Source organism: Rutidosis leptorrhynchoides, chromosome 6, assembly GCF_046630445.1.
Source record: "Rutidosis leptorrhynchoides isolate AG116_Rl617_1_P2 chromosome 6, CSIRO_AGI_Rlap_v1, whole genome shotgun sequence".
Classification (NCBI taxonomy): domain Eukaryota; kingdom Viridiplantae; phylum Streptophyta; class Magnoliopsida; order Asterales; family Asteraceae; genus Rutidosis; species Rutidosis leptorrhynchoides.
Genome location: NC_092338.1, coordinates 40,648,204 through 40,662,618, shown reverse-complemented (window position 1 = coordinate 40,662,618; position 14,415 = coordinate 40,648,204). Strand labels below are relative to the sequence as shown.

The 14,415-nt window shown below is 33.4% G+C and overlaps 3 protein-coding genes across 3 annotated transcripts; 2 read left to right on the top strand and 1 right to left on the bottom strand.

Annotated features, from left to right (window-relative positions):
• The first annotated feature begins 538 nt into the window (after positions 1-538).
• LOC139853100 (uncharacterized) lies at positions 539-4,348 on the top strand. The gene is made up of 2 exons (XM_071842473.1): positions 539-702; positions 2,967-4,348. The coding sequence occupies exon 2, from the start codon at positions 2,980-2,982 to the stop codon at positions 4,009-4,011; it is 1,032 nt and encodes a 343-aa protein (XP_071698574.1). The 5' UTR covers positions 539-702; positions 2,967-2,979; the 3' UTR covers positions 4,012-4,348.
• A 1,300-nt stretch (positions 4,349-5,648) lies between these two features.
• LOC139855833 (uncharacterized) lies at positions 5,649-8,489 on the top strand. The gene is made up of 8 exons (XM_071845077.1): positions 5,649-5,740; positions 6,038-6,203; positions 6,764-6,854; positions 6,972-7,030; positions 7,251-7,311; positions 7,792-7,882; positions 8,004-8,080; positions 8,238-8,489. The coding sequence occupies exons 1-8, from the start codon at positions 5,713-5,715 to the stop codon at positions 8,352-8,354; spliced, it is 690 nt and encodes a 229-aa protein (XP_071701178.1). The 5' UTR covers positions 5,649-5,712; the 3' UTR covers positions 8,355-8,489.
• A 1,494-nt stretch (positions 8,490-9,983) lies between these two features.
• LOC139855832 (histone-binding protein MSI1) lies at positions 9,984-14,164 on the bottom strand. The gene is made up of 6 exons (XM_071845076.1): positions 13,713-14,164; positions 12,183-12,509; positions 11,805-11,957; positions 10,865-10,989; positions 10,656-10,751; positions 9,984-10,430 (listed from the first exon to the last, which is right to left on the bottom strand). The coding sequence occupies exons 1-6, from the start codon at positions 14,055-14,057 to the stop codon at positions 10,205-10,207; spliced, it is 1,272 nt and encodes a 423-aa protein (XP_071701177.1). The 5' UTR covers positions 14,058-14,164; the 3' UTR covers positions 9,984-10,204.
• Between the last annotated feature and the right edge of the window lie 251 nt (positions 14,165-14,415).

Below are 14,415 nucleotides of genomic sequence, written 5' to 3'. Positions count from 1 at the left end.
AAATATTTATTTATAATAATGTATTTTTAGTAATTAATATTAAAGACCTCATTAATGTATATTTCAATCACATACTTTGCAATAATATTATTTTATATATTAATCTATATTATATTATATTATATTATATTATACATACAATTATTATACTATTTTCTATAATATAAATTTAATTAATTCGTATCATTTCAAAGCTAAGTATCATATAAACAACAATTTTAATTCACCGATAATATAAAAGAGGTGTTTATGTCATATTTTCATGAATCCTTCATTGATAATTTTTATTGAGATATAAATATTTACTGGTACCAGTACTTATTTTTTTTATAATTTTTATTATCTTTAAATTATTTATTTTATATATATGTATTTTTGATAATTTTTCTATTTGTCAGTGAGACGACGCTTACAACAAGCGCGTGAGGTATTGAAACACTTTCATCTTACGTAGGTACACTTTCTTTCTTTCGTAATTTATTTATTTATTTATTTATTTTTTATTTTAATCTATTATCTGGAAATCGAATATTGTAGACACAATTAATCGAATCCATAAAAATTAACAAATCGAAATGCCCGCGCACTCCATCGATTTCATCGTTCGTTTCCCCAATTTCTAAAATCAACAAACAAGCCCTAATTTCAGTAATCATCTGTTTCACTACATTCATAATCATCAACCCTACCAACAATTTTCAGGTATTTTAATCGAATCCTTCATCTTAATCATTTTTAACCGCTTGTAAAATCGCATTTCAATTTTACTGAATTAACGATTTTGTGAGATTTGTTTCCGATTATTTTATATCTAAAGTTCGAATCTCAGATTAGGTGTTGGTTAGACGTCCAAGGCATGTGCTTTTTATTTCTTTTTCGGTTTTTTTAATATATTAAAATAATAGTTAAAGTTAAATTTTGATGCTTGATGAGTGAATATTATTAATTAATTATTTAATTTCCTAACTGTCGCTCGCGTGATTGTATAGATAATAAGCTACCTATATATCTATGTGTGCCTGACTTTGATATTGAAAACATATACTTAATATTTTCACATACATCTTATCCTCTCAATTGGTTTTGGATCCAGATTTGATTTCACGCTTAAGTGGTATGTTCAATTTTGATCGAATTTAGTCTTTTGAATTTTGATTGATCGCCTTTAGATTGAATTGATCTAAATATTTTGAAGCAATTTTGCATTATTTTTATGATGTTGAGCTTTAATTGGTCATAAAAATGGTTTAATGGATGTTTATTATTAAGATTTAGGCCAAAGTTAGGTACTTGCACCCAAATGGCGACAATTTTGGATAATGTTGTCATGGTAGGCTTATCTTAAGATTGATCATATTGCGTGTTAATTAATTTTGGATTTTGAGAACTGTTAGCATTGTTACTAGTTAGTAAAATGGCGTATATTGGTTGGAATAGTTTCGTTGTTCTTGATTAATTTTAAATAATTGTAAACTTTGGATTCATTATTTTGCTGGTTCAACTCCTATTAGAGAATTGGATCACATTGTTGAGGTTATCTATTTCATTTCAAGCCTTCCTCATTGTAAATGTGTGATCCATTTTGGTATTATTATTTTTTTCGTCTGAGCTATTGTTTTCATGTTGTCTCTTGTTGATTCTGATTTGTATTAGTTTGTACATTTTTAAAGAGATTAGTTATTTCAAAATTTGTTGGATCAACGCTATCCAGTCATCTGCATTGAATGGAACATTACTACTATACTAATCTGTTAGATCAAGCTCCGTAATTACCCCCAAGTTCAGGGTTAATGTGGTAATTTGGCCTTTTTGAAATTTTTTCCCTTTCCTTTACAACATTTTTTTCACTTTCTTTTTCATTCCGTTATTTTTTGAATGTCCAATTAACCGATTGCTAACTGACGAAAACCACCGACCGTTAACCGACGAAAACCGCCCCGCAGCGAAGCGCGGGTATAGTTTACCGGTTTAGTCTGAAAACTGGAATATGTTAGGTAAGATGGCGGAATCTAATATTACGTTCATTGGATTATTAACCAAAAGAAATGCTTTATTTTTCTCACATTTGCGGTTTCCTTAGTTATCGCTAATTCTGAATAGGAAATTACCCGTTTGGCTCACGGAATCCAATGGGATTCCGGCGGAATTGAAATTGAATTTAGACACGACGCATGTCTAAATTCAATTCCAGTTCCGCCGGAATCCCATTGGATTCCGTGAGCAAACGGGGCCTAAGTTTCACATTTAGGAATAACATCTATCTTGAGAGATTTGGAGTACTTCTAATACGCCCTGATAATATTATGTCCGTAGTGGCAGGAACATAAATATGACAATGTCATTTAGACTGATCTATATTGTATGTTGTTAATATGGTTTATAAACCTCAATATTTATAGGCGTGTCTTTTTAGCTAATCAAATAAATAGTGGCATTATTTATTGGACGTTTGGCTCTTGTCGTGATGCTGTTAGTTTTGACATTACTTGTTCTGTTTTTACTAGACGCATATGACGATACAAGATCTTTTTGTGATTATATCTGAATCTTTCTTGCTTATCTTTTTGTGAATGATCAAATAAAACTGTTTAATTCTACTGCATTTTCATTCGGTGGCGGTTTGTTCGTTATCATAAATGTGCATTGCCTTTGAAATAGCTCAATGGAGATTGCAACTTTGACCTAAATATTTAGTGCTAAATAGAGATTGTCATAATTGTGCAGTACTCATAATTTAGAGATTGTAACTTTGACCCATTTATTTATGAATAGCCCAATTCAGGTTATATATATCATCTTTAAGGTAATCTTTACGGTAAACAGAAAAATAGCTAAATGGAAATGGTGTAATATGGATCAATCATTACCCAAAGTGCTGAGACACCAATAAATTAGTTTAACTCTATTTTCTAAAATTAATAGAAAATTTATTCAAATTCCTGTATTTTATTATGTATTTACAACAGGTTAATTTAAAGAATGGCGAAAGGTACCAGGGGAAGACGTAGAATGGTTTCAAGGCGGTCCAGGTCAACACCATATCCAATGCTCGGTTGCAGGCACTCGTTGAACCCAAATGCAAAGAAATCGACCATCGTGATGCCCAAAAAAGATTTGGAAGATATCACGTGCTCGGTTTGCATGGAATACCCTCATAACGCTGTTCTTCTCTTGTGCTCTTCGCATGATAAGGGTTGTCGCCCATACATGTGTGGCACTAGCTCACGTTACTCCAACTGCTTGGATCAGTACAAGAAAGCCTACACCAAAATTACGTTTTCGTCCCCACATCATCCACCACCATTGACTACCATGGATAATAGTCCTGTTTCGGACCCGTTATCAGGTTGGCCCGTTGACAAGCATGGAGAGGTGGCTGAGCTGGCATGCCCCCTTTGCCGTGGTCAAGTCAAAGGGTGGACCGTGGTTGACTCAGCTAGGGAGTATCTTAATTGCAAGAAGAGAACTTGCATGCACGATAGTTGCTCATTTATTGGGGCTTACAAAGAGTTGAAGAAACACGTGAAGTCGGAACACCCTTCGGGTAAGCCACACGAAGTGGACCCCGATCAGGAACAGAAATGGAGGCAGCTCGAACGGGAGAGGGAACGGGAAGATGTGATTAGTACTGTGACATCATCAATGCCTGGTGCAGTGGTTTTCGGTGATTATGTGATTGAAAGGAATTCATACGAGTCAGATTCAGATGATGATGATGAAGATGAAGAGGGTTTTGATGTGGGTGAGTTGGGTCGGGTCAACAATCCGGGTCTGGATGTGACGGGTGATAACAGTCTTGTTAATGTTTTCCTCTTGTTTCATGCGTTTGGGTCGGGTGGAAATGAAGGCCCGTTTGGTAGACATGATAACGATGATAGTGGTGATAGTAATGATGGTGGTGGTGGTGATGGTGGTGGAAGCATGTCACTTGTGAATCGGCTCCGCCGTCAGGGTAGGGTTATATTAGGAAATTCGGGAAGGAGACGAAGTAGTAGTCAAAGTCAAACGTAGATACGACGTATATATAACAATTGGGATGGGATGTAAAGAAAGGGAATCAGGAACATGTTTTAAAGTTAGTTTTTAGGATGGATAAAGAAGGGAAATGGTGATGAAGTTCATCTGTCAACATATTGGTGACATTGATTTCACTTCAAATTGGAAAAAAAGTAAGTTGTGTTTTTTTTCTTGTTTTTAAAATTAAGATTTCAGTCCTGACCCAGTTGTTGTAATTTCTGTTTGTAATATTACTGATTCCCTGCCCATGACCTGTTTATGGTTACTTAAAAGTTATCAAATTTGAACATTCTTTGGATTTGTTTTACGTCCATGTAAAGAATTATCCTCATTATTCAATCTTGTGTTTTTACTTTAATGTAGTGTTTCCAAGTTTGATTAGTTTATGTATATGTATATTTATTGAGTTTCAAAATCTCATTATTTGTTGGTTTTGTAGTTGATAAAAACGCTTATGAATACTTACTATTTCCTTAATTGTAAAGAAGTTCGTTAAAGTATCGAATTCATGAAAATATAGGATAGGATGTTTTAATGTTTATTGTGGGCAGTCAAGTGGTCACATACTCACATGGTTAAATATATGTCGTTTTATATTTTAACTAGATAAATTTCGGACTGTGCGTTGTGACAGTTGCATCTGGATATACGTTGCTTTGTATATATTTGTAGATCAAATGGTAACTAATATTATCAGAATAAGTTCACAAAATAGCTATGAGTATAGACATAGCTTATGTTATATATTCTATCGTCTACTACTTATTAAATACATACATAATATTTCTAATGTTGTATATTTTTAATTTTTGAAAGAAACGGATTTTTTTGTCGATTCTTTCTATTCTTTATTTCTATCAAAATCAAATACCGACATTATAATGCATTATAGCGTTTTCTTTAATTCTCGCCAAGAAAAACAAATATACCTAATGGTTTCACTTTGTTTTATATGAAAAATGTATAAATTGATATGTTTACTTCGTGATTTCCTTAACCATCATAACCATTAATAATTAGTGATCTCTACACAACTAATTTATATCTAGTCAAAACTTAAAATAAAATTAAAAATATTAGTATTTTTAAAATCTCCGTTTCGAACATAATTTGTTGCGTTTTGTTCGTAAAATTATTTCGAGTTAAACGGTGATGGCGGTGAATATTGAACATAATTTGTTGCATCTTTTTCGTAAAATTATCGAATAATAATTTATACAATTGTCGTGTAATGCAATGACTCACGTTAGTATATTCAATATTAATGTTTCCGATACCAATATTATTAGTAATAGATGATATTTTCATTGTAATTGTATTATACATTGGATATTAACGTTATCGAATACTAATTTGAACAATTTTCGTGTAACTCACGAGTTTATAAAACTAGTTTATATCTGTATATATTTGGTGAAGTGTATAAGTTCATTATTTAAAGAAAAAAAAAAAAAAAAAGACTATCCGTAATTTACCTCGAGAAAAACATATATTTCGAATGAAAACATGGAAACCGGTTAGGCACGAACAAATGGGCCTGAGCCCAAATGTAACATATCCAGTTGAAGCCCAGTAAAGAAAAGAAAAGGTTAAGTGCGTATAAACCCTAAAATTAAAAATCATCAGTTTCAAGGGTTTAAGACTTCCGTCTGATTTCTTACAAAAAACTCATAGTTATACACCTTCTTTACAGATATGCCGAAATCCAAAAGAGATCGTACAGGTATGTTCTCCTAATTTATACACCTTCTTTACTGTTATAGTTATTAATATATTATTTTTTGTTAATTTACATGTAATACTATTAAGTTAGCTGCAGTTATATAAAGCTATTTCACTATCTAGAAACCTAGCACAATATAAATCGCACAGAATGTAGAAATCTATGCGTATCAGTTATGCTGATTCGGGTTAAGTCTCTGTGGAATTGATTTTTCGCCTAATTTTCTGTTTATGTATGCGGATAAATTGTCGTTAATTTAAGTATTTGCGATTATATGTTTTTTAAAATTTATTGCAGTGACATTGTCAAAGACAAAGAAGAAAGGGAGGGAGCACAAAGTGACAATAGTGAACTCGATTCGAGAGGCGGTTGAGCATTATAATTCTGTATATGTATTTAGCTTTGAGAATATGAGGAATCTTAAGTTTAAGCAGTTCAGGGAGCAGCTTAAATCCACAAGCAGGTATTTTATAGTCGAATTCATTTTCGTTGCTTAATAACATTTGGCATTACATAATCCGTTTATCTGAAAAGACAATAAAACATATAGTAGTGAGAGATAATTTTTTTTTTTTATGGGGAACTTAATTGCTTATGACTTTAGATTTTTGGTACAATTGTTGAGCCACTTGTTAAGTTACATGCATGTATCTTTGATATAGCAAGTTGCAATCTTTGTAGCTTACGCCTACAAGTTTTTATATTTGTCTCTGTCAGTTTGTGAAGATCTTAAGTAGCAACAGAGGGAGTTTAGGTTGGAGTCTTTAATAGATGACAGTTCACACTTATGTTGATGATTATGCATCTTTTATTCAACTGCCAACATTAGTATTTCTTGCTTAACTTATCCCTTGTTCTGACGTTTCTTACCCGGGGTGATAATTCATTAGTTCAGCATTTATCTGCATGTGTAGTTGGTAGTAGACAGCAAATATACGTGGATCATTTATATTTGTACGACAAATAGACTTTTACATTCTTTTGAACCGACTTGAGTTAACAATTTTGTTTTTGGTGTTTCAGATTTTTTCTTGGTTCAAACAAAGTCATGCAGGTTGCTTTAGGCCGCTCTGATTCTGATGAAGTAAGATCAGGGCTTCACAAGGTGTCCAAGGTACACAGTATATTCAGTTCTTTGAACTTATGGGGACCATGGAGTATGATGTGTTGCACTGTACGACACTTATTGAACCTTCATTTGATTAATGTTGTCTTTATTCTGTACATACAGCTTCTTCGTGGTGATTCTGGAATTTGTGTAACCAATATGCCTAAAGAAGAGGCCCAAAGGTTACCACTAGCATCTGCTTTTTAGTCGCTTAATATGTAAATATCTTTATAAGGTTACCCTGCTTATGTTTAAAAAAGAACATCTTCTGATAGAAGACTGTTATATTATTATACTGTAAATAAGCAGGCATTGACTACTGTTTCATAACGGGATTTAACTTTCACTTTCTATCATGCTGTTACTGCATGCATATGAACGTAAACATCTAATCTTTGGCAGAATATTTAATGAGTATGAAGATTATGATTTTGCTAGGACGGGAAGTATTGCTACAGAAACGGTTAGTTAAAGTGTTTTTGTGATTCATATTTTATTCATATTGATTATTGGTTATTTTGCTATCATCATATAACTTCCTAATAAACCTTTGAAAAAAGATTACCTGTGCATTACCAGTATATACGCAAGTCCATTGGCCCATTTATCTATATAAATATACATATTCTAATATCTTTAACTATCAGCCAAATATCTAAAATATTCTCCGATAAGGAAAAGATATTTTCTTTAATTAACCATTTTTTTACAAAGCAAGGCCATCTTTTGGGACAAAGGCAACTTTAATTTTGCAATAATAACACTGGATGCAAATAGACTATCCATAATACATCCTAAAAAATGGTGACATTTAATAGTTAGTGTCTTGATGTGTGATATAGGGAGTAGAGTATGTGTTATGGATTCTTGGTGTGCTGTGTTCACTAAGTATATGATTATGAATTTATTTCTCATGGTTTGCGTTTGATGTTTGACTCTCCAGGTAGAACTCAAAGAAGGCCCATTGGAACAGTTCACTCATGAAATGGAGCCTTTTTTGCGCAAACAAGGGATGCCAGTGCGCTTAAACAGAGGTGTCCATTGTTTCTCATACATAAGACATCACACACACACATGAAACAACATCACAAAATTAAGAAACTTGTCACAAGTGTTGTTTGCCTTTCTTAATTTGGTTGTTTTACTGTTGATCAGGAGTTGTGGAACTTGTTGGAGACTACGTTGTATGCGAAGAGGGAAAGCCCATATCACCCGAAGCTTCTCGCATACTGGTTTGTTCTCGAAATTTTTTATTTTGTATATCTTTTGAAATACACTTGTAGATGATGTCTTTCTTACTAGCTGCACCTGATCATTTGTACGAGTGTAGCTGTGTGTGAGACATTAGTAGTATATTTAAACATGGCCTTGACTTTGGTATGATTGCAGCGCTTGATGGGAATCAAGATGGCTACTTTTAAGCTACGCTTGATATGCAGATGGAGCCCTGAAGATTTTGAAGTTTATCAAGAAGGTTTGGAAGGTTCAGATATTGAATCTGATTAAAAACCATATTGCTATACCAAGTTGCTCTAGAGCAAGTTTGTATCTTTATGTATTACACCGTTAAATTAACGTTTTTGTTAGATTGTACTGGACACACTACCCGTTATTGGAAAATTATTGTGACTGTTGACTTAATTCCATCTTATGTATGGCAAGATTTTTTTTATGAAATTGGTGCTTCTTTACATGTGAAGCAGACTATTTTAGGTTTTGTATGGGTCTGCAGTGCTACGGGGCACGATTTGTGCCAAAATGAACCTGAGATCTTTTGGAAATGTAAACGGAGACTTCATCTTGAGGAACTTAAGTAGACCTAATCCGACTGGGTTTGCGACTTTACGTAGAGTACCATTGGGTGTTTGGGTTGGGCTTTGTTTACTTTCTTTTAGGGTTTTATAAATCTCAGCTACCTCTTTGGTTGCAATCCTCACCTTCCTGAATAAGTGAAAAAAATTTACAACTGGCCAGAAAGCCTTTTTTTTTCTTTTTTTTTTTTTTGGCGAAAAAACAAGAACTTATATTAAAACAAGAGACTTCAACAAATATTGAAGCTCCGAAAAAACGTACAACCAAAAGAAAACCGGGCTTGATACAAGAACTACAACAAACAAAGCCCGCACCAAACCGAAAGAATAAAAGATTAAAAACACACTAAAGCAACAAAGAACCAAAATAAAGAGGGTAGCCACTCAAATGTAGGACGAACGAATAGCGACCATCTTCACCCGGACGTCATTAAGCGTCCTTGATGAATTCTCCAAATTTCTCAATTTCGGCTCCTTGAACTCGGCTTTTTTCTTCTCGAATTCTTCTCTTTAGTCGTTTTTGAGGACACCAAACTAGAAGCAGCGGGATTGGTATCAACATTATTGGATTCGGCCACCATTTTATCCATCATAGACACAAAAGTGGCTAATGGTTGATCCGAACCCGAAGCACCATCACTCTTAGTCAAGTCCCCAGGAAGGAGCACCGAGGTATCACACGGTTTACCAAATTTGGAAGTAACCGTTTCAAAATCAACCGGTGTGGCTTTGATACTACCCTCCACCGGACCCGAAACGGGATAAGTTATTTAAAGAATAAAAATTAATAAGGTTTTTATAATAACAACATTGGGGCACATCCCAAAATATTGTAACAAACATTTATGTAATAATTTTTATTTATTTTTATATTAGAGTGTTGTTATATATTATAAGATGTAATAAAATGGAAAATACAAGCCACAAAGGTGGTGATCTGGTAATAATTGATTTGTAAGGGTGAAAATACATACAGGTTCCAAGTTCGAATCCTAGCATCAAAACATTATACCACTTGAATCGTGAATGAATGCGGACTTTGTTTACAATAGATGATGTTTTTAACGACAGAAATTTTTAACTATTTCGAGCAAAAGAACGATATACTCATAAATGATAACCCATGAGTCTACGATGAAATTAATACTTCCATAAATGTGATGGTCTGTCACTTTCATATGAACTAATAATTGCCGTGCTACACAGCCACAGGTTTTCTAATTAGCTTTTGCTGGAGTTCATTCAGATTCTCATAATAGTGTTTATTCAAGCTTTTGGTAGGACAAGCTCCAGTTAGGGCTTTCCAAGTTTGCACTCGGCTCATATAAAGGTATTCCCTTTTTCAAAACCAAGTAAGTTCAGATACTATAAGAACAACTCCAAAACACGAACTCTAACAGCTGATTTTGGGTATCTTATCTTAAATTACACAACATAGTTAGACAACACAGAACCATTGGACAAAAAGTAAACACGTCTTAAATAAATAATAAAAACCTACAAGTTCACATAGTTATGTTGACGGTTTAAAGATTTTTTTCATAGTTAGGCACCATTGGTCTCATCTGCAGGCAGATCATCTTCATCGTGGTATATATTTTCAGCCATCTGCCAGATTTGAAGTATGTTATCCTCTGCAACACTTGCAACAACCCAATCTTCACATGGGTTCCACGAAAAATCTGATACTTTACTTGTATGTCCACCATGAATAAACAGCAATTCTGGTGGGCCATCTTCAGCATCTTCGGGAGTTTGTTCTTGGTCAATCCTGTAAATGATATTACCATGAATTAGTGACAAACACACAAACTGTGACTATTAATGGAATAAAGTACTAAGTGCAACAAAAGATCATCATATATCATATATTCCCATAATAAAAGGAAGATTAATACCGACTTAGCTTATTTTTATATTACATACACATTCTATCCAAATATTTAATTGATAATAGGGTACAACAACGATATAAATCAACATCGACAGTACGTACCTACTAAGATCCCACACCATGAGTCTCCTACCAAGACAACAAGAAGCTAAGATTGTCTCATTTTGTGGATTCCATCCAACCTGGAATACCTCCTCCCTTAGGAAACAATAACATAGTGCAACAATTTAATTGGAGCTAAATAAATCTGATAAAGAAATAAATAAAAATAATAAAAGAAAGGTAATGTAAAAGTATGTAAAAAGTCTTACTTGTGACAATCAAAGGTATGAAGTGCAGTGTTGATTTTTCTTAAATCAAACAGCTTAACAGTCTTGTCTGTTGACCCCGTCGCCAAAACCCACTCATTAAAAGGATTAAATGCCAAGCAGTTAACCTGGCATAGAAACATAAGCAGATCATGAACTCTCATGCAATTTGTGAGGTTATTCTTATTCATGCAGAATGTGTATAACCAACTTAAGTAACATAAAAATATAAACCCCGTCCAAGGAAACTTGTGTTCTCATTTATGTTTTGACACTAGTTAACTGATTAGTGAAACTTAAAGTTGCACTCATCAATTTTTTAGTGGTAAAAAATATACTAATTATATGAGGGTTACCTGGGTTGGTATACCAGTAACAGATGGTCCGTTATACAACATCCGCATCCAATATCCAATAAAGACTCATATATAAAGATTAACTAAACTTTTACATCTTTAACAGTTTAACCATTTTTTTTGGAAATACTTTAAGAAATATATACTATCATGACAAAAAAGGTATTTACTCTCTCCTGTAACGTTTTTTAATAACCCGGACAAGCCTCGTAAAAGATGCCCTTATAAACAAATTACTCACTAATGGTGTCCAGGGTATTTTCTACAATAAATAAATAAATAAAATAAAATAAAAATTCAAACTAGTGGTGTCCCGTGAACCCACGGGCTTTTAGCTACATTCGCCACTGGGTAGAATCATCGTTTGAAAATTCTCAAGTTGAACGGGGCATAGAATTTATGCCACAGGTCCAAAAAACGGGGCAAAAAACTTAGCAAAAAACTAACATAAACGATATAAAGGTAAACAATTGTTGGTGCCACTATGAATTGTTAATTATGACTTATAGTTCTCAGATTAATATTGTTCTAGTATTAACTAATAGATATTTAAATAATTAATAATACATGATGATGCGTGCCCGTACCTCACTTTGATGAGCCATTACACTCTGGGCAGGCTTGGTAACTGATGGAGACCGAATATCCCATACATGCAAGTATTGGTCATCTCCGCATGAACCAAATAGATATTCATGCCTTAAATGCCAAGCAACATCTTCTACTACACCATCGTGAACCTATACATTTACAGATATAGTAAAAAACAAAAACAAAAACAAAAAAAAATGATCAATAACAGGCTATGTCATGCTTGTATGTCTTCTTGTAAAAAGCTAACATTGATTATAGGATACCGTTATAATCTGAACCCTGATGAAGCATTTAAAGGTTCAATAATGATACCGATGTTTTATGAGTAAATGTAGTAACTGTAAGCATAATTCTACATTACGTAGAAATACCTTGTATATTTGCATAGCATCGAGCGATTTATTTTTGGGAGTTCCATTAATGTCCCATAAGCAAATTTGAGCATCATCAGAACCACTAAGCAAATGACCTTGTTTAAACTTACTCCATGATAAGCCGTATCCCTCAGTGTTGTGTCCCCGTAATCTTAAGTCGGGGCTGCAAGCTCCATCTAAAGGAGGTTTAGATGGGTGTTTGCTATAATCGAATACATAAACTTCTGCGCTGACTGTTTTTGTTGCAATAATGAAAGGGTTTTGAGGCATATAGCGCGCCCTGTTCACTTCTCCATCATGATTTATTTGCTGAATTATTTGTACCTGCAAAATAAAAAACAACAATCATATAGATAATTAAAATTTCTCTCTATAGAACTACAAAAAGCTCATCTGTGAGCCATGCATGTGATTATGTGAAGACACTTAATGGGTGGTCCAAATTGTAAAAAAGTAAACTTAATTAATGTAAACAATATATTTTGGATAAGATTACAGCATCTAAAAGTATTGATCTAACATCAAAACTTTAGTTTCATCACAGGGGCGAGGTTTATAACTAAATGCCAAAAAAATTATGAATGAAAACTCTACTAAAAACTTTTGTCTTTACAATCGAACACTTATTACCTTTCTATTCATATCCAAAACAACACTAAATATATGACCTAAAATGAATATGAAAAACTAATCCAGATGTAACTCATATGAAAAATATTATTAGTTGCTGATCTAGACCTCTAAGAAACTGCAAACAGTGACCATTATGGTCAAACTGTCTACTCATACAATATCTTTTAGACTTAATTATGAACTTAAACTTCCAACCTAGTCATACAAAGCACTACAATATTCAATAAATATGCAGGCACACACAAACCAAAGCATATATTACATGATGTAATGTAATACAACTGTAACAAACTCATATCTGAATGACGCTTAAAACCCTTTAAACGGCACCTCATTTCATCACATGCTACAGAAATTGTTACATTAGACTTTGAAAAACAGAAAAAGCTTCCAACTTTCATATACTCGCAACATATATCCCTCAATATGACTTTTAAGATAGCAACCGGGACGAAATTTATTTAGTTTCCTAAGCTACACCCGTATAAAACTTTTTAAGATCAATCAGGATCTGCGAATGCACTGATCTCTTCACAAGCCATACTGCCAACCCCTAACCCTAGCTCCTAACAATAATAACTAACAACTAATTAACAACAACGCACATTGCAGATTGTTTTTCTGGTTTAAGTCATCATTAAACTTTAAACTTAGTAATCATAATATTCACAAAAATCTATTCTTTTTGGTACTAATCAATATTCACCAGAAATTGTATTCTTGAAAAACCTAATACAATTACAATATCAATTATAAATCAAAAAGTAACAAGTCATAAGCTTTCGAAACCCTAACCCTATTTTTACTTATCAACTACACATAACTAACAAAATCAACAAAAACAAAAATAACCTAAACAACTGCATAGCATCAATTAAACATGTATATACAAACCTTTCCATTAGCACCACCAAATCCACCAAAATCAGAGCGATCATCATCATAATGACGAGCATCATACTCAGCATCTTCAAGCGGTAACTGAACCTGAGCTAACATTAGGTAATTAGGTTCGTTTTCAGAAGTGTGGGTCCCAAGTATCATCTTCTGTACGGAATAATCTTTTCCGGCAGGCTCCTCACGGACCGGTAACCACTCAACGGTCAATGAAGGCCACTCAAGCGCATGTGTAATAACCAAATCATATAAAAACGGTGTGTTCTTCTTCCAGATTTTGTATTCTTCGTTAATTAACCGTTCTTCTAATTCACCTCGCATATCATCTTCATCTTTCCCCATAATTAGGGTTGATTTTGAGCTGAATTTGGGGTTATTTGTACTATAAAGATTAGATTTTGAGGGTTTTGAAGACGCGAGAATGAGAGGGAAGATTTGGGGACAATAAAAGGATTTTATTGTGTATCTTTATTTATTTTTTATTTTTCCCGGTAAGGGTTTATGATTACATGTATTTGGGCCAAGTGTATTTGGGCCAAGTGTCTTTGGGCCAAATGCGTTTGCTAAAAATCCAAATTGTTGATAATTTAGGCACTTGGCAAAGTCATACATACTCGGAGTTCTTTTGTGATATGAACTTGTTTCAATTTGTATTATATCATCTATACCATTGTGCTAAAGTAGATGAATACAAATGACC